This window comes from Carassius carassius, chromosome 20 (genome assembly GCF_963082965.1).
Source record: "Carassius carassius chromosome 20, fCarCar2.1, whole genome shotgun sequence".
NCBI classification, from domain to species: Eukaryota; Metazoa; Chordata; class Actinopteri; order Cypriniformes; family Cyprinidae; genus Carassius; species Carassius carassius.
In genome coordinates this window covers 32,883,736-32,905,860 of record NC_081774.1, presented here as the reverse complement: position 1 = coordinate 32,905,860, position 22,125 = coordinate 32,883,736, and the positions used below count along the sequence as shown (strand labels likewise).

The window sequence follows — 22,125 nt, the reverse complement described above, 5'->3', positions numbered from 1 at the left end:
GCTGGCAGATGACAATGAGGTTGTGGTGGAGAATCCAGTGAACACGTTAAGTGCTGCAATCCAGGCCACATCCTTCCGTTCTGCTGCCTGACTCCCATCCCATGTGGCACGCACTGCCTCGTTCGAGAACTCCTCTGTACAAGCCACCTCATATTTCCCCATGTCCAAGGGGAGCCGAGAGAGTGTGTCTGCATCAACATTTGATTTTCCAGGTCTATACCTGATGTCGAACTGGAAATCTGAGAGTTCTCCTGAAATGGGGAGCATAGTACAGGTAGTCCCGGAATTTTTCACACACAGCCCATTTCAATGCGAGGAACTCCAGTTTTCCACTGTGCAGGTGGTAGTTACGTTCAGCAGGTGTCAAAGTCCTCGAGCCATAGCCAATGACTCTTAGCTTCCCATTCTGGCGCTGATAGAGGACAGCCCCCAGGCCCTGGTCTGAGGCGTCTGTATGCAGCGTGAAAGGTAGGTTGAAATCAGGATACGCTAAGACAGGTGGGGTTATAAGAAGAGTGACCAATTGCTCTAAAGCTTCCTGATGTTGAGTGGTCCAGTCAACAGGCTGTCGGGAAGGCAGCTGTGGGCGTTTGGTAGTTTTCCCACATGTTGAAATCTGGGCTTTTCCTTATTTAGTTTGGAGAAGCTCATAGATTGGCTTCGCGATCCTGGAAAAATCCTGGATCTAGGAGCGATAATATCCCAAGAAGCCGGTCAGTTTCCTTACTTCACCAACTGTCTGTGGTGTCTTGCTTGTCAAGGTTTTGACTGCTTCAAGGTCCTGTGGGTCTGTCTTGATACCATCAGCTGACACAAGGCGCCCCATGTACCTGACTTCTTGTCTGAAAAGCTCACACTTCTCAGGTCTCAGTTTGACTCCGTGATGTTGAAGAGCCTGGAGCACTTTGCGGAGGGCCTCCACATGTTCATCGAATGTTCTCGCGTAACAGAGCACGACGTCCAGATAAGGGATGCAGCATTCATCCCTGAGGGGGCCTAGCACCTCTTCCATGCTCCGCTGAAATGCTGCTGGGGCATTTGAGAGTCCGAATGGGATACGGACCCATTCGTAGAGGCCCCACAGGGTGACGAAGGCAGTCAGGTGACACGAACCCTCGGCGATGAAACCCTGATGGTAAGCTTTTCCCTGGTCTAGGATGCTAAACCAGGTGTAGCCCCCCAGTGTGTCTGTCAGGTCTTGTATTCTGGGTAGTGGATGTCGATCAGGCACAGTCTTTTTGTTCAGGAGCCGATAATCGATACAAAGACGTAGACTGCCATCCTTCTTCCTAACACAGACAACTGGGGCAGCATAAGGGGACTTAGATTTAACAATCCAGCCTCTCATCAGCAGCTCCTGCACGTACTCCTTTACCTCTTTAAACAGTGGCTTGGGGACTGCTGAGTATGCTCTCTGTACAGGAATCTCATCTGTGAGGGCAATTGACATTTGTAAGCTTGGTATGCATCCAATATTATCGCCGTCACGTGCGAAAGCCCCGGCTTCTTCACACAGCAATTTGTTTTTTTTTTCCCTTTGTTTATCATCAAGGTGACTGAGGTTGATGGGAGGTTGCCATGATGATGGATGGGCGTCAAAAGATGTTGATACAGCACTGTTAACAGTCACTGTGGGCTCGGGTCCTTCAGGTGAGTCTGTTGCGATCACTTTTTCAACACAGTGGATGCCACCAAGTGCTGTCTTTCTTGGAAAAGTTACTGCATGTTTAGTGTTGTTACCCACAGGTACAGCTACATAAGGTTTTCTTGGATTTTGTACCTCCAACAGACCTTCACCCACATCCAGTTCTGTCAACTGCACATTGTCATCATCAGGCTCAAATAGGAAGACTGTGTCAGATGTACTCATGAGGGGAGGGACTTGGCACTTTACCCAGGCTACCTGACCTGCTGGGATAACCATGTCCTGTCTGCCTGGCCGTAGGAGCCCGCACTGCACAGAGGGTTTGCTGGCTTGGATGAAGCTCACCATTAGCTCTGCCTTCTCTGCTGGTATACATAAGGCATTACAGAGTAGAACGACAAGGGTTGGAATCAGCTTTTCAGGTTGTTTTTGTATCATCTCTTCCAGCACGTTGAAACCCAACAGTGGTCTCTCCAGAGCAAGACTGCTGACAAGAAAAGGCACAGTGATTGACAGATTAGGGTCCTCATTCCCCATCAAATTGACTGTAAGGGCAACCCAGCCATCAAAAGGGAGAACGTCACCATTCACTGCATACACCCTTAACTCGTCTTCGTCACCTATAATGTCGCTGAGTGCCCTAACAGGAGTGTCAGGAGACTCTTCCAGTCTCTATCAATCATACTGACTTGAGCACCAGTGTCCAGCAGAGCACTGACTGCTAATCCATTAAGGTTACAATGGGTGAGAGCTTTCCTTCCAATGAGTTTGGCTAAATGTTCCCCTTTGCTGTGAGGTAAGTCATAAGTGAATGGATTGGTTGTCTTGTTTGTTTCTTTCCTTCTCTTTTCCATTATTTTGTTTTTTTCCAGTCTTTCAATTCCAGGTTGATCAGTGTGACAAGTGTCAGGTTGGGACGATCGCTGAGACCCGGTCACTGTTTGTCCCTCGGCAGAGACCGGCTCCAGTTTCCCTGCCGTATTGGTCTCTTTAGACAGCGCACTGCCCGGTGACCTTCTTCACCACAGTGGAAACAGTGAGGGCAGTCGGGACGATTTTGCTCCACACACTTGTCACAGCCATATGGTTTCTCTCTCCTGCGGTCTCCTCTACCTTTTCCATTGTGGCTGAACTGTCCTGCCACCTGTGTCTGCATTGACCCTCTCATGAGCTCAACTGTACTTGTAAGCTGTTCAAGTTTCTCTGTTAACTGCTGGATCACATCTGTTTTTGGCACCTTCTCCTTTACACTAGGACACTGTGCAGCATTAATTTCAGACTGAGCACTGTGCACATTTGTTAGTCTTTGACGGGTGGCGGGACCTAGCCTTCGCTGCCTTTCACTTTCATCACACATCACTTTCTTCATCTGTTTTAAGATCGTCTCATCCGATACTCTGGGGTCCCCAAGCAATGGCTTCAGCTCTTTGTGGACATCATCATGTTTATGACCTAGGCCCTGATATACGGTGTGGAGAAATACATCCTGCACTGTGCTTGCACTATACTTGACATCTGTGTCAGCATGTTTGGAGGCGAGCTTGATCTTCTGCTTAAGTCCTATAACTCGGTATAGGAACTGTTGGGGTGTCTCATTGTCTTTTTGTTTGGTGCACATGAGCTCCTGGAACAGCTCGGTATTACTTTGCTCACCCAGGTGGGAGTGGAGGAACGCTTTTAGCTCTTCTACAGTCAGATCATCCTTATTCATCAACATGTCTTTAAAAGTTCCTGGTCTTGATGACTTTGAGGACGGCTCTTACAACCTCTGCATCACTGAACTGCTCCTTTAAACCGTCTTCCATCTGCCGACAGACACTGTTATAGCTGAGATCTGACCCCTGGTCCCCAATCTGACCCCCCTGTATCTTCAGTTCCCTGCGATGAAGGTAAGGCAACTCTTTTAAGCAGAACAACTTGTCATGTGTTAATGATGTCGTGTGTTCACTTAAACCTCTGCTGCCTGCTACTTTACTACTCTGTGTGGTGCATCCTATCTTTACAGATGACTGAGGTACAGACTGTGGAGTGGGTGTGTGTTTGCACTGCATAATTTTCTTACTCAGCTCCTCATAAATAGGAAGTATTTTCTGTAGCTCTGTGTCATGTGTGTCACTAGCCGTAGATAGTGTCATGTGAGTTGTATTAGTAATCCCAATATCGGTAGTATCACTATCATCAGTTGGGTTAACATTATCATTAGCATGACTTGCATCCCCGCTGCCAGATACATCAATTGTTACAGCAACTTGTGAAGCACGACCCTGAATGACTGTGTCAATTAATTCCCTTAAGTTTAATAAGTGTGCCATCCCAGAATCCTCTAACTCCAGTAAAGGCTCACTGGACATGAAACTGCAAATGTACTCAAAACAACCCTCCTCATCTGTCAACTTGACGCGAGACTCGTCAATTCCTGGCACTGGACCCACTGACTTGGCAATCTGGAACAGTTCATCTACAGAGCTTTTTCCGCTGGCTGCAGCTCGCCGGTTGCATCAGGTCACTTTTGGTCCAAGGTTGCAGTATCACTGGATCAGCTTCCGGCTACAAGGTGGGAGTGATTCCAGGACGAGCCCCCAATAAACTGTTACAGGTAACGGCTGGCACCACATAAACAGCTTATATGCTCTCTCTGGAAACAGGAGAAATAAATAAGACCAGGCAAACTCTGCGTCCGTTTTTCGTCTCGCTCAGCAGAAAGAGGAAAATCGCAAAGCGGACAAAACTGATGTAAAGCCCAGTGGAGCACAATAAATGCCACACTACCCCCTGCTGGCGAACTTCACAATTACTCCTTGCCTCTATATAAAATGTTTTAGTCCAAGGATGGTGGAACCCGGTAAATTACCTCTGCACAAATATTCCAAAAACATTCAATTTAAAATTTCAGAAACTACCACAAATGTGATAACACTTTAGTGGGCATCACAAACTGCAAGTGACTTCAGTAAAAGTCGTGCTTTTAGTTACTTTAATATTAATGTTACTTTAATACATATTAAGACTCATATGAAATAAGTTCACAGTACTAACATTGTATGAATTCTAGTTTTTAAATTTACGGTAAAACAAAGAATTGAGAGTTGTAAATTAACGGTTGAGAGCGGTAAATTATCAGTACCTTACTGGCACCCCTGCTGCCAATAAATTACTGTTATTTAACAGCACAACCCAACTTGGGTTGTTTTTAACCCAGCAATTTGAAAAACTCGAGAGTGTGACTGATAGATGTAGTTTAGTTGTGTCTACAGCATAAAGGACTTCCTGCTAGAAAGTGTTTTACATCGCAGCTGTCCTTTGATTTCCATCACAGCCGTTCTGACACTAGTACAGTTTGTGTGTGTGTGTGTGTGTGTGTGTTTGAGTGTGTGAGTGTGTGTGTGTGTGTGTGTGTGTGTCTAGTCCCTCTACTGACATGTGTTTGTCCTCTCCAGCGAGGATAGAGCAGGTTTGGGTTCAGGGACGTGAGTATATCTGCTCTTTATTGGATTAGATTTGTCAGAGGACACGCACACGCAGAGCCTTTATTTAGCCGGCCTTACTCTCTCTCCCTCTCTCCCTCTCTCCCTCTCTCTCTCTCTGTCTCTCTCTCTCTCTCTCTGCATGCTGGGAGTGAGTGGGCGGAGCTTGGTGAGTGTGGATGTGAGTGGTAGCCGACTGTGGCTGGTAAGAGTGCTTTTTTCCAAACTTTTTCTTGTAAGTGTTTTTTTTTTTTGTTTTTTTTTTTTTGAGTTATTTAGTTTATCTCAATTTCGTGAGGATAGTCTGCTTCCAGCATTTATGGAAATGGCTGCTTCCTCAGTTGTCTTTTAAAGGACGCACACTCATTATTAACAATCTTGCAGCTTCTTCCCTGTGGCATAGACTTGCATGTGTTGACCCTCCTGATGGTCTCCTAGCAAAAATTCAAGCAGAAACAGTGAACTTTTTTGTCCAACTTGCACGGGATCCCTCAAAGTGTTTTGTTTCTGGCTAAAGAAGATGGAGGCCAAGGTCTGGTGCATTTGGCAAGTAGATGTGCTGCTTATCGTCTCCAGTTTTTGCAGAAGTTCTTTCTAGGATCTGAACGACTGGTATGGAGGTCGGTGGCTCAATGCATTCTACGCAGAATAAGTGGACTTGGTCTGGACAATGTGTTGTTTTTAATGGACTCTAAAAAATTTGATTTCTTTAAAATATGGAGTCTTTTTAAGCCTCAATGGATGAAACCATTAATGTCCCTGCACTGGTTGTTCGAAGAGCCCATTGTGTGTGGAGCACGTTTCGATGTATCTAGTGATGAATTGCCAGGTCTAAAGAATTTGTTGTACAGAACTGAATCTCTGCAGTTGAAACATATTATAAATAATGCAGGTCCTGATTTTAAAGATGTAGAAGCAGTTTCAGCCTTTTTAAAGGTAAAGTCTGCTCGATACATTTAACAGTTTTTAGATAAACTGCAGGGGGCTTTGAATACAGTCACCTAAAGGATCATTAGGAACACCTGTTCAATTTCTCATGAATGCAATTATCTAATCAACCAATTACATGGCAGTTGCTTCAATGCATTTAGGGGTGTGGTCCTGGTCAAGACAATCTCCTGAACTCCAAACTGAATGCCAGAATGGGAAAGAAAGGTGATTTAAGCAATCTTGAGCGTGGCATGGTTGTTGGTGCCAGACGGGCCGGTCTGAGTATTTCACAATCTGCTCAGTTACTGGGATTTTCACACACAACCATTTCTAGGGTTTACAAAGAATGGTGTGAAAAGGGAAAAACATCCAGTATGCAGAAGTCCTGTGGGCGAAAATGCCTTGTTGATGCTAGAGGTCAGAGGAGAATGGGCCGACTGATTCAAGCTGATAGAAGAGCAACTTTGACTGAAATAACCACTCGTTACAACCGAGGTATGCAGCAAAGCATTTGTGAAGCCACAACACGCACAACCTTGAGGCGGATGGGCTACGACAGCAGAAGACCCCACCGGGTACCACTCATCTCCACTTCAAATAGGAAAAAGAGGCTACAATTTGCACGAGCTCACCAAAATTGGACAATTGAAGACTGGAAAAATGTTGCCTAGTCTGATGAGTCTTGATTTCTGTTGAGACATTCAGATGGTAGAGTCAGAATTTGGCAGAATGAGAACATGGATCCATCATGCCTTGTTACCACTGTGCAGGCTGCTGGTGGTGGTGTAATGGTGTGGGGGGATAATGCACCATGTCACAAAGCTCGAATCATTTCAAATTGGTTTCTTGAACATGACAATGAGTTCACTGTACTAAAATGGCCCCCACAGTCACCAGATCTCAACCCAATAGAGCATCTTTGGGATGTGGTGGAACAGGAGCTTCATGCCCTGGATGTGCATCCCACAAATCTCCATCAACTGCAAGATGCTATCCTATCAATATGGGCCAACATCTCTACAGAATGCTTTCAGCACCTTGTTGAATCAATGCCATGTAGAATTAAGGCAGTTCTGAAGGCGAAAGGGGGTCAAACACAGTATTAGTATGGTGTTCCTAATAATCCTTTAGGTGAGGGAATACAGGAAAGAATTTTACTTGATGAGTACAATAAGAAATGCATGTTTCCAGATTGTGAAGATTTCTTCCCAGATATAAGTATTGTACCTGATCTTTCTTCATTTAATGATATTAACCCCTTGTTGAAAAAGGAAATTGATGTGCAAATTGATTTTTTTTAAGTTAAAGGGAAAGCATTGTACAGAAGTATTGTGAAAGTGAATATAAAATGTGAATGTGAATATAAAATGGTTAAATAGAAATGATACTGTATGGAGAGAAATATTGCAGATGACTGAAACAACAAAACCAGTGTTGAGGATTCTGTACAAACCTCCATTACCTAAAAGACTTGGTGACCTTCAGTGGAGGATACTCCATGGGGCTATAGCAGCTAACTCTTTTGTGGCAATGTTGAACCCAAATGTAAATGAGAATTGTCCTTTTTGCAATGAAAGGGAGAGTGTGTTTCATTGTTTTATGTTTTGTAACAGACTTAGGTTTTTGTTTAGTCTTTTGGAGCTTCTTTTGAAATATTTTGAGGTTTGATTCACAAAGCAGGATTTTATTCTTGGTTGTATGTATACCATTAAAAAAAATTTAAATGTAATTTGCTTAATTTTATTGTTGGTATTGCAAAGTTAGCCATATAAAATAACTAGGAGAAATAAAATTGAACAGAAAGGGGAACAAGAACTTATAATAGCTTTTAAAAAAAATGGTAAAATCACAACTTGTAATTGAGTTTAATTTTTATAAATTAATGAGTACATTGGATATCTTTGAAGTTGAGTGGTGCTGTGATAATGTGCTGTGTTCATTAGATGAAAATGAACTGGTCATTTCTGAATTGTTGATGTAAGATCTTTAATAGTTTGAAAAGTATGTGATTTTTTTTATGATATTTTTGTAATAAAAGGATTGTCAAATTCTCTCTCTCTCACACACACACACATGCTGAAAACGCACTGATGTACAAACAGACCATCAGAAATGAAGTGATTAGAGTACAGAGAAGTTTGCTTTCACATGTCTTCTGACTTCACATGGAACGTTCAACCATTCTTTTCTATTGTTTTTATTTTTACACACACACACACAAAAAAACTCTTTTTTTTTACTCAGTTGTCATTTGCATTAAATTTTACTATGTTAAATGAAATTTCATCTGTAAAAGGTTAACTTAAACCATTTGTATACATGAATCATTTATGTTGCATTGACTGAAGCTGGGCAGTGGATTTCTAGCTCCCAGCATGGATGCACAGTGTGTTGTTCAGTTATATTTGACATTTACAGTTTTTTTTCGATTGCTAAACTGGAGTCACACGTGCAAAACTCTAACTACAGTCTGCACAGCAGCAGTTCATGTGACCAAACTCTAGTTCGTTTTTCATTGCTTGAACACAGTTTTCAAAACTCTACACTCTTATCCCATGACTTTTTAACAACAACCTGCACAACACTGTGGATTTACAGCACTTTGTTCAAATGCTAACACACTGCTGTCAAAACTGTGAAGCACACATTCAAAACAGAAGAGATTTCAGCCTTGTGCCTTTCAAACACTGCTGATTGCAATTTCAGCTGAAAGATGTCTTGTTTTAGACTTGTTAGTGAACACACACACACACAGATAGATAGATAGATAGATAGATAGATAGATAGATAGATAGATAGATAGATAGATAGATAGATAGATAGATAGATAGATAGATAACAACAACTATTGCTCAAGTCCTAAAGAAACACCAAGTTACAATGAAACAGATATACACTGTACCGTTCGAGAGAAAAAGTGAATGGGTAAAAGAGCAAAGATACCAATATGTCCAGATAAGACGTCTGAGGTTACATACACAGATATAAAAAAAAAAAATCAGAGAGTAATGGAGGTGGAAGCACTGGAAACACCACATTCATTTGTATTTATCGATGAAGCAGGATTAAACCTTGCCAAAACACAGTGCAGAGGAAGGAATGTTATAGGTCAAAGGGCCACTGTGGAGGTTCCAGGCCAAAGGGGGGGGGGGGATATCACCATGTGTGCTGCAATGGCCAATGATGGTTTGCTTCTCAACACAGCACTCATTGGCTCATACAACACAGAAAGACCTATACTGCTTACTTACACTCCTCTCTGGTGTTTCTCCTCTCTGTGTGTTCTGAGTGACGGTGTTTGTTATCTCAGTGAGGGTTGTGTGTGGTGTTTCTCTTCTCGGTGTGTTCCGAGTGATGGTGTGTGTTATCTCAGTGAGGGTTGTGTGTGGTGTTTCTCCTCTCGGTGTGTTCTGAGTGACGGTGTTTGTTATCTCAGTGAGGGTCGTGTGTGGTGTTTCTCCTCTCGACGTGTTCTGAGTGACGGTGTGTGTTATCTCAGCGAGGGTCGTGTGTGGTGTTTCTCCTCTCGGTGTGTCCTGAGTGACGGTGTGTGTTATCTCGACGAGGGTCGTGTGTAGTGTTTCTCCTCTCGGTGTGTTCTGAGTGACGGTGTGTGTTATCTCGGCGAGGGTCGTGTGTAGTGTTTCTCCTCTCGACGTGTCCGGAGTGACGTTGTGTGTTATCTCAGTGAGGGTTGTGTGTGGTGTTTCTCTTCTCGGTGTCTTCCGAGTGACGGTGTGTGTTATCTCAGCGAGGGGTGTGTGTGGTGTTTCTCCTCTCGACGTGTTCCGAGTGATGGTGTGTGTTATCTCGGTGAGGGTCGTGTGTGGTGTTTCTCCTCTCGGTGTGTTCTGAGTGACGGTGTGTGTTATCTCAGCGAGGGTTGTGTGTGGTGTTTCTCCTCTCGGTGTGTTCCGGGTGACGGTGTGTGTTATCTCAGCGAGGGGCGTGTGTGGTGTTTCTCCTCTCGGTGTGTTCCGGGTGACGGTGTGTGTTATCTCAGCGAGCGTTGTGTGTGGTGTTTCTCCTCTCTGTGTGTTCCGAGTGATGGTGTGTGTTATCTCAGTGAGGGTCGTGTGTGGTGTTTCTCCTCTCGGTGTGTTCTGAGTGACGGTGTGTGTTATCTCGGTGAGGGTCGTGTGTGGTGTTTCTCCTCTCGGTGTGTTCTGAGTGACGGTGTGTGTTATCTCAGCGAGGGTTGTGTGTGGTGTTTCTCCTCTCTGTGTGTTCTGAGTGACGGTGTGTGTTATCTCAGTGAGGGTTGTGTGTGGTGTTTCTCCTCTCGGTGTGTTCCGAGTGACGGTGTGTGTTATCTCGGCGAGTGTCGTGTGTAGTGTTTCTCCTCTCGGTGTGATCCGGGTGACAGTGTGTGTTATCTCAGCGAGCGTTGTGTGTGGTGTTTCTCCTCTCGACGTGTTCCGAGTGACGGTGTGTGTTATCTCAGCGAGGGTTGTGTGTGGTGTTTCTCCTCTCTGTGTGTTCCGAGTGATGGTGTGTGTTATCTCAGTGAGGGTCGTGTGTGGTGTTTCTCCTCTCGGTGTGTTCCGAGTGACGGTGTGTGTTATCTCAGCGAGCGTTGTGTGTGGTGTTTCTCCTCTCGACGTGTTCCGGGTGACGGTGTGTGTTATCTCAGCGAGCGTTGTGTGCGGTGTTTCTCCTCTCGGCGTGTTCTGAGTGACGGTGTGTGTTATCTCGGCGAGTGTCGTGTGTAGTGTTTCTCCTCTCGGTGTGATCCGGGTGACGGTGTGTGTTATCTCAGCGAGCGTTGTGTGTGGTGTTTCTCCTCTCTGTGTGTTCCGAGTGATGGTGTGTGGTGTTTCTCCTCTCTGTGTGTTCTGAGTGACGGTGTGTGTTATCTCAGCGAGGGATGTGTGTGGTGTTTCTCCTCTCGGTGTGTTCTGAGTGACGGTGTGTGTTCTCTCAGCGATGGTTGTGTGAGGTGTTTCTCCTCTCTGTGTGTTCTGAGTGACGGTGTGTGTTCTCTCAGCGATGGTTGTGTGAGGTGTTTCTCCTCTCTGTGTGTTCTGAGTGACGGTGTGTGTTATCTTAGCGAGGGTCGTGTGTGGTGTTTCTCCTCTCGGTGTGTTCTGAGTGACGGTGTGTGTTCTCTCAGCGATGGTTGTGTGAGGTGTTTCTCCTCTCTGTGTCTTCTGAGTGACGGTGTGTGTTATCTCAGTGAGGGTCGTGTGTGGTGTTTCTCCTCTCTGTGTGTTCCGAGTGATGGTGTGTGTTATCTCGGTGAGGGTCGTGTGTGGTGTTTCTCCTCTCGGTGTGTTCTGAGTGACGGTGTGTGTTATCTCAGCGAGGGTTGTGTGTGGTGTTTCTCCTCTCGGTGTGTTCCGGGTGACGGTGTGTGTTATCTCAGCGAGGGGCGTGTTTGGTGTTTCTCCTCTCGGTGTGTTCCGAGTGACGGTGTGTGTTATCTCAGTGAGGGTTGTGTGTAGTGTTTCTCCTCTCGGTGTGATCCGAGTGACGGTGTGTGTTATCTCAGTGAGGGTTGTGTGTGGTGTTTCTCCTCTCGGTGTGTTCTGAGTGACGGTGTGTGTTATCTCGGTGAGGGTCGTGTGTGGTGTTTCTCCTCTCTGTGTGTTCTGAGTGACGGTGTGTGTTATCTCAGTGAGGGTTGTGTGTGGTGTTTCTCCTCTCGGTGTGTTCCGAGTGACGGTGTGTGTTATCTCGGCGAGTGTCGTGTGTAGTGTTTCTCCTCTCGGTGTGATCCGGGTGACGGTGTGTGTTATCTCAGCGAGCGTTGTGTGTGGTGTTTCTCCTCTCTGTGTGTTCCGAGTGACGGTGTGTGTTATCTCAGCGAGCGTTGTGTGTGGTGTTTCTCCTCTCGGTGTGTTCCGAGTGATGGTGTGTGTTATCTCGGTGAGGGTCATGTGTGGTGTTTCTCCTCTCGGTGTGTTCTGAGTGACGGTGTGTGTTATCTCAGCGAGGGTTGTGTGTGGTGTTTCTCCTCTCAGTGTGTTCCGGGTGACGGTGTGTGTTATCTCAGCGAGGGGTGTGTGTGGTGTTTCTCCTCTCGGTGTGTTCCGAGTGACGGTGTGTGTTATCTCAGTGAGGGTTGTGTGTGGTGTTTCTCCTCTCGGTGTGTTCTGAGTGACGGTGTGTGTTATCTCGGTGAGGGTCGTGTGTGGTGTTTCTCCTCTCGGTGTGTTCTGAGTGACGGTGTGTGTTATCTCAGCGAGGGTTGTGTGTGGTGTTTCTCCTCTCAGTGTGTTCCGGGTGACGGTGTGTGTTATCTCAGCGAGGGGTGTGTGTGGTGTTTCTCCTCTCGGTGTGTTCCGAGTGACGGTGTGTGTTATCTCAGTGAGGGTTGTGTGTAGTCTTTCTCTTTTCGGTGTGTTCTGAGTGACGGTGTGTGTTATCTCGGCGAGTGTCGTGTGTAGTGTTTCTCCTCTCGAGGTGTGTGTTATCTCAGCGAGCGTTGTGTGTGGTGTTTCTCCTCTCGGTGTGTTCCGAGTGATGGTGTGTGTTATCTCAGCGAGGGTCGTGTGTGGTGTTTCTCCTCTCTGTGTGTTCTGAGTGATGGTGTGTGTTATCTCAGCGAGGGTCGTGTGTGGTGTTTCTCCTCTCGGTGTGTTCCGAGTGACGGTGTGTGGTGTTTCTCCTCTCGGTGTGTTCTGAGTGAGTGTGTTATCTCAGCGAGGGTTGTGTGTAGTGTTTCTCCTCTCGGTGTGTTCCAAGTGACGGTGTGTGTTATCTCAGTGAGGGTTGTGTGTGGTGTTTCTCCTCTCGGTGTGTTCTGAGTGACGGTGTGTTATCTCAGCGAGGGTCGTGTGTGGTGTTTCTCCTCTCGGTGTGTTCCAAGTGACGGTGTGTGTTATCTCAGTGAGGGTTGTGTGTGGTGTTTCTCCTCTCTGTGTGTTCTGAGTGACGGTGTGTGTTATCTCAGTGAGGGGTGTGTGTGGTGTTTCTCCTCTCGGTGTGTTCCGAGTGACGGTGTGTGTTATCTCAGTGAGGGGTGTGTGTAGTGTTTCTCCTCTCTGTGTGATCCGGGTGACGGTGTGTGTTATCTCAGCGAGGGTCGTGTGTAGTGTTTCTCCTCTCGGTGTGTTCTGAGTGACGGTGTGTGTTATCTCAGTGAGGGTCGTGTGTAGTGTTTCTCCTCTCGGTGTGTTCTGAGTGATGGTGTGTGTTATCTCAGCGAGGGTCGTGTGTGGTGTTTCTCCTCTCGGTGTGTTCCGAGTGACGGTGTGTGGTGTTTCTCCTCTCGGTGTGTTCTGAGTGAGTGTGTTATCTCAGCGAGGGTTGTGTGTAGTGTTTCTCCTCTCGGTGTGTTCCAAGTGACGGTGTGTGTTATCTCAGTGAGGGTTGTGTGTGGTGTTTCTCCTCTCGGTGTGTTCTGAGTGACGGTGTGTTATCTCAGCGAGGGTCGTGTGTGGTGTTTCTCCTCTCGGTGTGTTCCAAGTGACGGTGTGTGTTATCTCAGTGAGGGTTGTGTGTGGTGTTTCTCCTCTCTGTGTGTTCTGAGTGACGGTGTGTGTTATCTCAGTGAGGGGTGTGTGTGGTGTTTCTCCTCTCGGTGTGTTCCGAGTGACGGTGTGTGTTATCTCAGTGAGGGGTGTGTGTAGTGTTTCTCCTCTCTGTGTGATCCGGGTGACGGTGTGTGTTATCTCAGCGAGGGTCGTGTGTAGTGTTTCTCCTCTCGGTGTGTTCTGAGTGACGGTGTGTGTTATCTCAGTGAGGGTTGTGTGTGGTGTTTCTCCTCTCCTCCTCTTTTGTTGGCTATTAGTTCTCATAAAAGTAAATTAAATAAATCAGACTGAAGGACAGCACATGATTTACAGAGTATATGTGATCAGTGTTTCTAGCCTTCACAATCAAATGATCGTGGAACATTTATGTGAGTGAATGACAGCTACTGACAGACTAAGCACAAGCTCCACTCTTCACCACAATGGTAACAAAAAAATAATAATAATAATATTAATTATATATATATATATATATATATATATATATTATAAACTCATTTAAATGCTCAAAATAACTAAACATTAAACACTTTGTGGGAATGCAAATTTGTATATGTTAAATCTAGTCTCCAATATTATAGTATGTACATTGGATTATGACATTCTGAGATGATCAAGTCAAGCAGCCCAAGTTTCTGAGACATTAACCTTTTGTCTTCATGCACTTCCTGACTATAGGGCAAGGTCCCAAGATGCCTGCTAAACTCAAGGTACAGCTGTGTCTTTGTTTCTATGATAATGTGAAGGTATGGGAGATACTGTCAGGCACCTCTGTATTTAAATGACACTGTTATACTGATAAGATCAAAGATGGGAAAATGGCCAGCATCAGGCCAATCCCTGTATTCAGTTTGCATGCTTTGTTTAAATTGCCTCCACCTCTACTGTAGGTATCCCTTCTCCTTGGAATGTATATAAACTACAATGTTTTAATGACTAGTTAGATTTTTAGACTACAGCGCCACGCAGAGCGTTCTCAATAAAGTATTCTGCTGAAGATTACCCAAGAGTCTCCTGGTCTTCGTTTCTGAGTTCCCATCAACTTCAACTCTAGCAGGTCTTTCCATTTTCATAAAAATGCAGAAAACTCACACACCTCTGCACAATTTTACTCATCAGTACAAATGAACTTAAGATCAGCTAAATCAGTTCATCTGTGTGGAAAAGCGTGTAATAATTATATTACAGTTTTCCAAATTAAACAAGAGAGCTGTAAATTTTGAGTGATGTGTGTAATGTAGAGAAATGTGTTTTTAGTTATGCAAAAGATTTGATTTACTCAGCAAACTGAGTTGAAAGCATGTAATGTGCTTATAGTTATGCAGACTTGGTCTAAATATTAGGAATATGAGTGAATGGTTTCACTAAGTGGGCCTTAACTATCACTTTTAGTGTCTAAATTATAAAAAGAAAACTGTTTGCTAGACCAACAAGGTATTTTTGAGGGTATGTAAACTCACGCTAGATGAATATCTTTGATCATTGCACTCACATCTCGTGTCTTTTGCAGTGCCTCAGGCATGCGTAAGATTTTCCAAAGCAAAATGTGTTCTGTGTGAACGGCCCTTACAGCAGAAGTGTGTTTCTGTCTCTTTTGTGAAGGCATCAGAATAAGATCAGAAGTATATGTCATGCAAACACACACATGAAGATTTGACAACAGACTAAAAGCGCTCAGTCCCACATACTCAACCTGTTCTCATTCCTGAATAAAACAGTCAAAACTAGCCATCCACAGCGATTTAAAGAAGACTTCCAGTAGCTGATGCAAACATGTGAGCTAAATAACTTGCTCAGTGAGATTCTGCTTTTCCATCATGATACGGTTGATCTTTTTCTTCTGGAGCATCTGTGAGTGTTTGAACCTTCTGTAATAGTTGCATGAGTCCCTCAATTGTTCTCAGTGTGAAAAGATAGATCTTAAAATCATACAGTCATTGTTGGAAAGTGTTTGAATTCACAAAAATACTGGAAAACCAAAGAATTTGTGTGGAACTGAAGGTTTTTTTCTGAAGAACAGCAGGTAGTTTAACTGTTCAGGATAAACAAGAGACTCATGAACAACTATCACTAAACACAAACACAGCTGTGGATCATTCAGCTAACAACACAGTATGAATGCTGCGTTCCAGGCAGGTCTTGAGCCCGTACGTCACAACTTCAAACCACGACTCACGACTTTGTAGCGTTCCAAGCAAGTCACGCCAAACTTTGTAGCTAGATTATTAATTTTATTGCAGTGTTATATTGTCCTAAAATCTATTTTTAAATGTGTACCTCTTAAATAAACACTGCATCCATAGGCAATATTATCCGTAGGGGCTGTCATTGTTGTGTGACGTCAGAGCTTGGAACTGGGAGTACATCGATCTAGTACGAGTTCACGGGTTAAAAGTTTAACTGCTTTTCCAGTGCACTTTCACGGGGAGAAGGTTGGAAAAACGCGGGTTATGGGTTGCCTTTAACGTGGCATAAGAGTCAAGGGGATGTAAACTTTTGAACAGGGTCATTTTTATAAATTCAACTATTATTTTCTCTTGTAGACTATATGTTAACAGCTTTTATGTGAAATATCTTATTCAGGTCAGTACTAAATAAACAATAGCATGTGTTTTGTGTGATCCCTTTTATTTTGGTAAAATAATTAACATTTTGCAGATTCTGCAAGGTGTATGTGAACTTTTGACTTCAACTTTATATATGAGCCTGAATGCTCTTCGTGACTGATTGCTGATTGCTGTCCAGTGCTGAAAAACAGTACACCGTTTTGAATGCATTATGAGGGTTAGATGTGTGTATATGTGTCCCTGGAGCACAGAAAAGGTCAATTTTTTTAAACTGAGATTTAAACATCATCTGAAAGCTGAATAAATCATCTCTCCATTGATGTGTGGTTTGTTCGGAGGACAATATTTGTCTGAGATACAACTATTTAAAAATCTGGAATCTGAGGGAGCAAAAAAATCTAAATATTGAGAAAATCATCTTTAAAGTTCAAATGAAGTTCTTAGCAATGCATATTACTAATCAAACATTAAGTTTTTATATATTTAAGGTAGGAAATTTACAAAATATCTTCATGGAACATGATCTTTACTTAATATCCTAATGATTTTTGGCATAAAAGAAAAATGTATAACTTTTACCCCTACAATGTATTGTTGTCTAATGCTACAAATACACCTGTGCTACTGATGACTGCTTCTGTGCTGCAGGGACACGTGTGAGTCAGCTCGCTCTCTGTGTGTCCAGTGCTGAACTCACCGCTCTCCACAGCCGCTGTGTCTTCGCCGTCACCGACGCAGCTGTGACGATGATGTGCGCCAGGGACACCAGCACACCGAACAGCAGCGCGAGCAGCGTGCGCACCGGCAGCAGCGCATACGCCACGAACGTCAGCAGCAGAAGCTGCCACACACCGTGCTCCGGAGCAGAGGCGAACGGGCAGCACAGCAGCGAGAAGCTGAAGCAGAAGAGCAGGCTCAGGTGCGCGATCTGCTGCAGCTGACTCGCCCGCAGGTACTTGACGTTGGTGACGACGAAGAGCGAGACGAAGACGACGGAGTGCACCGGGTACGAGCCCTTGGCGACGGTGAGGCTGGTGCCGGACAGCAGCAGCTCCAGCAGGCTGAGACTGGACGCCAGCAGCGCGAGCACCGTCAGCGCCGTCTGCGTGCGCGTCTGCTCCAGCTTCAGGCTGTAGCTGCGGAAAAGCGACTCGAGCTCCTTGCAGTCGAACTCGTCCTCGCAGGCGATGACCCCGGGCGGGCAGTGGTTCCTCCTGCGCCGCGTCTTGACTTTCTGGAACGGCGTTTCGTCCATGGCGGGAGGGCCATTCACGCGCCGGGCAGAGGCGCGGAGCGTCGCTGGGGTCCGGAGGGCATGTCCGGCAGGAGAGGTGGAGCTCAGGATACGGAAGATACGCGCTGCACGAGTGACTGGCCTCCAGCTCGCGCGGCTCAGACTGGATAACGCCTGCGCGCCGCGATAATTCTGCTGATCTCCGAGGAGCGCGCGTCTGACGCACTGAGCTTCAGCAAAACAAACACCTGAAGAGTGTAAATTACTGCATGCCATTCAGAAACGAAATGCATTAGGATGTGTTTGCACTAAGGATCATTCAGAATTACACCTTCGTGGTTTCAGTTGCATCGTTTTCCATCCTTGACCCAATGACAATAAATCAAGATTTAAGTTTTGTATTATGACATGTAATGTGTAAGTCAAATAAAGTGTTACCAAAAAAATAAATAAATGTAATCCTGGATCACAAAAACAGTCATCTCTCCAGTGATGTGTGGTTTGTTAGGAGGACAATATTTGTCTGAGATACAACTATTTGAAAACCTGGAATCTGAGGGAGCAAAAAACATCTAAATATTGAGAAAATCATCTTTAAAGTTGTTCAGATGAAGTTCTTAGCAAAGCATATAATTGCTACAAATATACCTGTGATACTGATGACTGCTTCTGTGCTGCAGGGACACAAATATGTGAAAATAATACAATAATTTAACATGTGTCATGTAATTCACCATGACTTCAGATGAGATAAATGGTAATTTGATGATTTATAATAGCATCTATATCAGCACAGGTAACACTTCATGTTAAGGTGACATTTGTTACACTGTAATTACACAAATAATCCTGAGCAATTCTGATGAACTACATGTGTGGTTAATAGACTTTGGGTTAGGTTAGGATTAGCTGGATATGATTATGCATAATGGTCATTAAAGTTCATCCAACATGTAACTAAAAACAGTAGATCTAAAATAAATTGTTGCTTGTTATATATTTCTCAACATGTAATAATCCGCTTTGTTATAAAATCACGATGAAACCACACCTGTTAAACATTGGCACTGATTGTGCATTAAGACTCTTTTCCACGTGTTGGAATAATAGTGCAGTCATGTGGAAATCACACAGATGAAGCTCTGCAGCAGCAACATTACTATGTGAACAGTGAGTTCATTAAAACAAAAACTAAATCCTAACTAAAAAACTAAAAACTAAGTTTGTCTACAAACCCAGTGTTCAGGCAGAAGCTTTCAGCTGGTTTTCTGCACTGATGATCAGAGGACTGAAGCTCAATCACTGATAAGATGTGATATTGATATGTGTTCAGGGCTAAGAGCACACTGTGTCTGTGTCAGTCTGTGACTGTCACCTGTTCTTACACCTGCCTTATCTCTCCTGAAAAAACAGCTCAACAGGTTCAAGTGATGCACTGAAGAGATGCTATGAATAGAGCTGTCACTGCAGCCTGTGTAACATGTGACATGAGTGCAGACCAGTCAGTTTTATTCCCTCTGTTGCATAAGAATGATTTCTGTTGCTAAACCCACACCAGTCAACTATTTTTTATACCAGGTTTTTTTTTGTGCCCCTTCGAGGAAATTGTGCAATATATTTGAAGGTAAAAAGAATATATATATATATATATATATATATATATATATATATATATATATATATATATATATATATATATATATATATATATTGTTACCGCCAGCTCGTTTCGACCGTACATAAAGTATACAAGTACACTGAAGAAATGACTTGCAAGATTTTATTAGTCTTCAAAAACACAAATAACTTAATATAACGAAGTCTAGGGATCAAAATCAATAGGGGAAAAATCATAATCCTGATGGGGAGGAGAAAAGGTTGGTATGGACTGTAAACAAATAAAGGTTCGCAAAACAAGTGACTTCTCCGGAGGGTGTCGATCCCCTGGACGAAGCGAAGAGGAGTGGTTGAGTCCAATGTTCCTCTCCATAATTAAGAGGTAACAGGGGTGTGCGATCTCCCAAGCTCTCCTGGAAGAACACCGCCACCAGCAGGCGAGCAAGTAGAACACAGGGTCGTAACACCTCCCTCCTAAAATAAAGATTCGGCAACGAATCTAAAAAAACAAAGAAAAGACAGTTAAACACTACCCAGAACGAACACATTAAAAGTTCTGGTGATCCAAAGGATCGTCGTCTTCTCTTCATTCTACAACACCTCTGGGCCCTAGAGATGCAAAGAAAAAGGAACGGACAACGCAGAAATGATGTTACGCTCTAGAAAGTGTGTCAACTATTACGTTATCTTTTCCTCAAATATGTTTAATCTCGAGATGGAAAGGTTGTAAAATGAGACTCCATCGCATTAGTCGCTGATTTCGATTCCTCATCTGATTCAAGAAGACCAAAGGATTATGATCCGTATAAATGATAATCGGTGTGTTCCGAGTGACGGTGTGTGTTATCTCGGCGAGTGTCGTGTGTAGTGTTTCTCCTCTCGGTGTGATCCGGGTGACAGTGTGTGTTATCTCAGCGAGCGTTGTGTGTGGTGTTTCTCCTCTCGACGTGTTCCGAGTGACGGTGTGTGTTATCTCAGCGAGGGTTGTGTGTGGTGTTTCTCCTCTCTGTGTGTTCCGAGTGATGGTGTGTGTTATCTCAGTGAGGGTCGTGTGTGGTGTTTCTCCTCTCGGTGTGTTCCGAGTGACGGTGTGTGTTATCTCAGCGAGCGTTGTGTGTGGTGTTTCTCCTCTCGACGTGTTCCGGGTGACGGTGTGTGTTATCTCAGCGAGCGTTGTGTGCGGTGTTTCTCCTCTCGGCGTGTTCTGAGTGACGGTGTGTGTTATCTCGGCGAGTGTCGTGTGTAGTGTTTCTCCTCTCGGTGTGATCCGGGTGACGGTGTGTGTTATCTCAGCGAGCGTTGTGTGTGGTGTTTCTCCTCTCTGTGTGTTCCGAGTGATGGTGTGTGGTGTTTCTCCTCTCTGTGTGTTCTGAGTGACGGTGTGTGTTATCTCAGCGAGGGATGTGTGTGGTGTTTCTCCTCTCGGTGTGTTCTGAGTGACGGTGTGTGTTCTCTCAGCGATGGTTGTGTGAGGTGTTTCTCCTCTCTGTGTGTTCTGAGTGACGGTGTGTGTTCTCTCAGCGATGGTTGTGTGAGGTGTTTCTCCTCTCTGTGTGTTCTGAGTGACGGTGTGTGTTATCTTAGCGAGGGTCGTGTGTGGTGTTTCTCCTCTCGGTGTGTTCTGAGTGACGGTGTGTGTTCTCTCAGCGATGGTTGTGTGAGGTGTTTCTCCTCTCTGTGTCTTCTGAGTGACGGTGTGTGTTATCTCAGTGAGGGTCGTGTGTGGTGTTTCTCCTCTCTGTGTGTTCCGAGTGATGGTGTGTGTTATCTCGGTGAGGGTCGTGTGTGGTGTTTCTCCTCTCGGTGTGTTCTGAGTGACGGTGTGTGTTATCTCAGCGAGGGTTGTGTGTGGTGTTTCTCCTCTCGGTGTGTTCCGGGTGACGGTGTGTGTTATCTCAGCGAGGGGCGTGTTTGGTGTTTCTCCTCTCGGTGTGTTCCGAGTGACGGTGTGTGTTATCTCAGTGAGGGTTGTGTGTAGTGTTTCTCCTCTCGGTGTGATCCGAGTGACGGTGTGTGTTATCTCAGTGAGGGTTGTGTGTGGTGTTTCTCCTCTCGGTGTGTTCTGAGTGACGGTGTGTGTTATCTCGGTGAGGGTCGTGTGTGGTGTTTCTCCTCTCTGTGTGTTCTGAGTGACGGTGTGTGTTATCTCAGTGAGGGTTGTGTGTGGTGTTTCTCCTCTCGGTGTGTTCCGAGTGACGGTGTGTGTTATCTCGGCGAGTGTCGTGTGTAGTGTTTCTCCTCTCGGTGTGATCCGGGTGACGGTGTGTGTTATCTCAGCGAGCGTTGTGTGTGGTGTTTCTCCTCTCTGTGTGTTCCGAGTGACGGTGTGTGTTATCTCAGCGAGCGTTGTGTGTGGTGTTTCTCCTCTCGGTGTGTTCCGAGTGATGGTGTGTGTTATCTCGGTGAGGGTCATGTGTGGTGTTTCTCCTCTCGGTGTGTTCTGAGTGACGGTGTGTGTTATCTCAGCGAGGGTTGTGTGTGGTGTTTCTCCTCTCAGTGTGTTCCGGGTGACGGTGTGTGTTATCTCAGCGAGGGGTGTGTGTGGTGTTTCTCCTCTCGGTGTGTTCCGAGTGACGGTGTGTGTTATCTCAGTGAGGGTTGTGTGTGGTGTTTCTCCTCTCGGTGTGTTCTGAGTGACGGTGTGTGTTATCTCGGTGAGGGTCGTGTGTGGTGTTTCTCCTCTCGGTGTGTTCTGAGTGACGGTGTGTGTTATCTCAGCGAGGGTTGTGTGTGGTGTTTCTCCTCTCAGTGTGTTCCGGGTGACGGTGTGTGTTATCTCAGCGAGGGGTGTGTGTGGTGTTTCTCCTCTCGGTGTGTTCCGAGTGACGGTGTGTGTTATCTCAGTGAGGGTTGTGTGTAGTCTTTCTCTTTTCGGTGTGTTCTGAGTGACGGTGTGTGTTATCTCGGCGAGTGTCGTGTGTAGTGTTTCTCCTCTCGAGGTGTGTGTTATCTCAGCGAGCGTTGTGTGTGGTGTTTCTCCTCTCGGTGTGTTCCGAGTGATGGTGTGTGTTATCTCAGCGAGGGTCGTGTGTGGTGTTTCTCCTCTCTGTGTGTTCTGAGTGATGGTGTGTGTTATCTCAGCGAGGGTCGTGTGTGGTGTTTCTCCTCTCGGTGTGTTCCGAGTGACGGTGTGTGGTGTTTCTCCTCTCGGTGTGTTCTGAGTGAGTGTGTTATCTCAGCGAGGGTTGTG

General features: G+C 45.1%; 1 protein-coding gene across 3 annotated transcripts in view; it reads right to left on the bottom strand.

The window, feature by feature from the left end:
• LOC132096917 (adenylate cyclase type 1-like) overlaps positions 1 to 17,688 on the bottom strand; it is a 63,531-nt gene extending 45,843 nt beyond the window's left edge. For all 3 annotated transcript variants that reach the window (XM_059502605.1, XM_059502606.1, XM_059502607.1), the window contains exon 1: positions 16,782 to 17,688. In XM_059502605.1, coding sequence (XP_059358588.1) covers positions 16,782 to 17,594 — 813 coding nt within the window. In that variant the 5' untranslated portion in view covers positions 17,595 to 17,688. The remainder of the gene's footprint in view (positions 1 to 16,781) is intronic.
• Between the last annotated feature and the right edge of the window lie 4,437 nt (positions 17,689 to 22,125).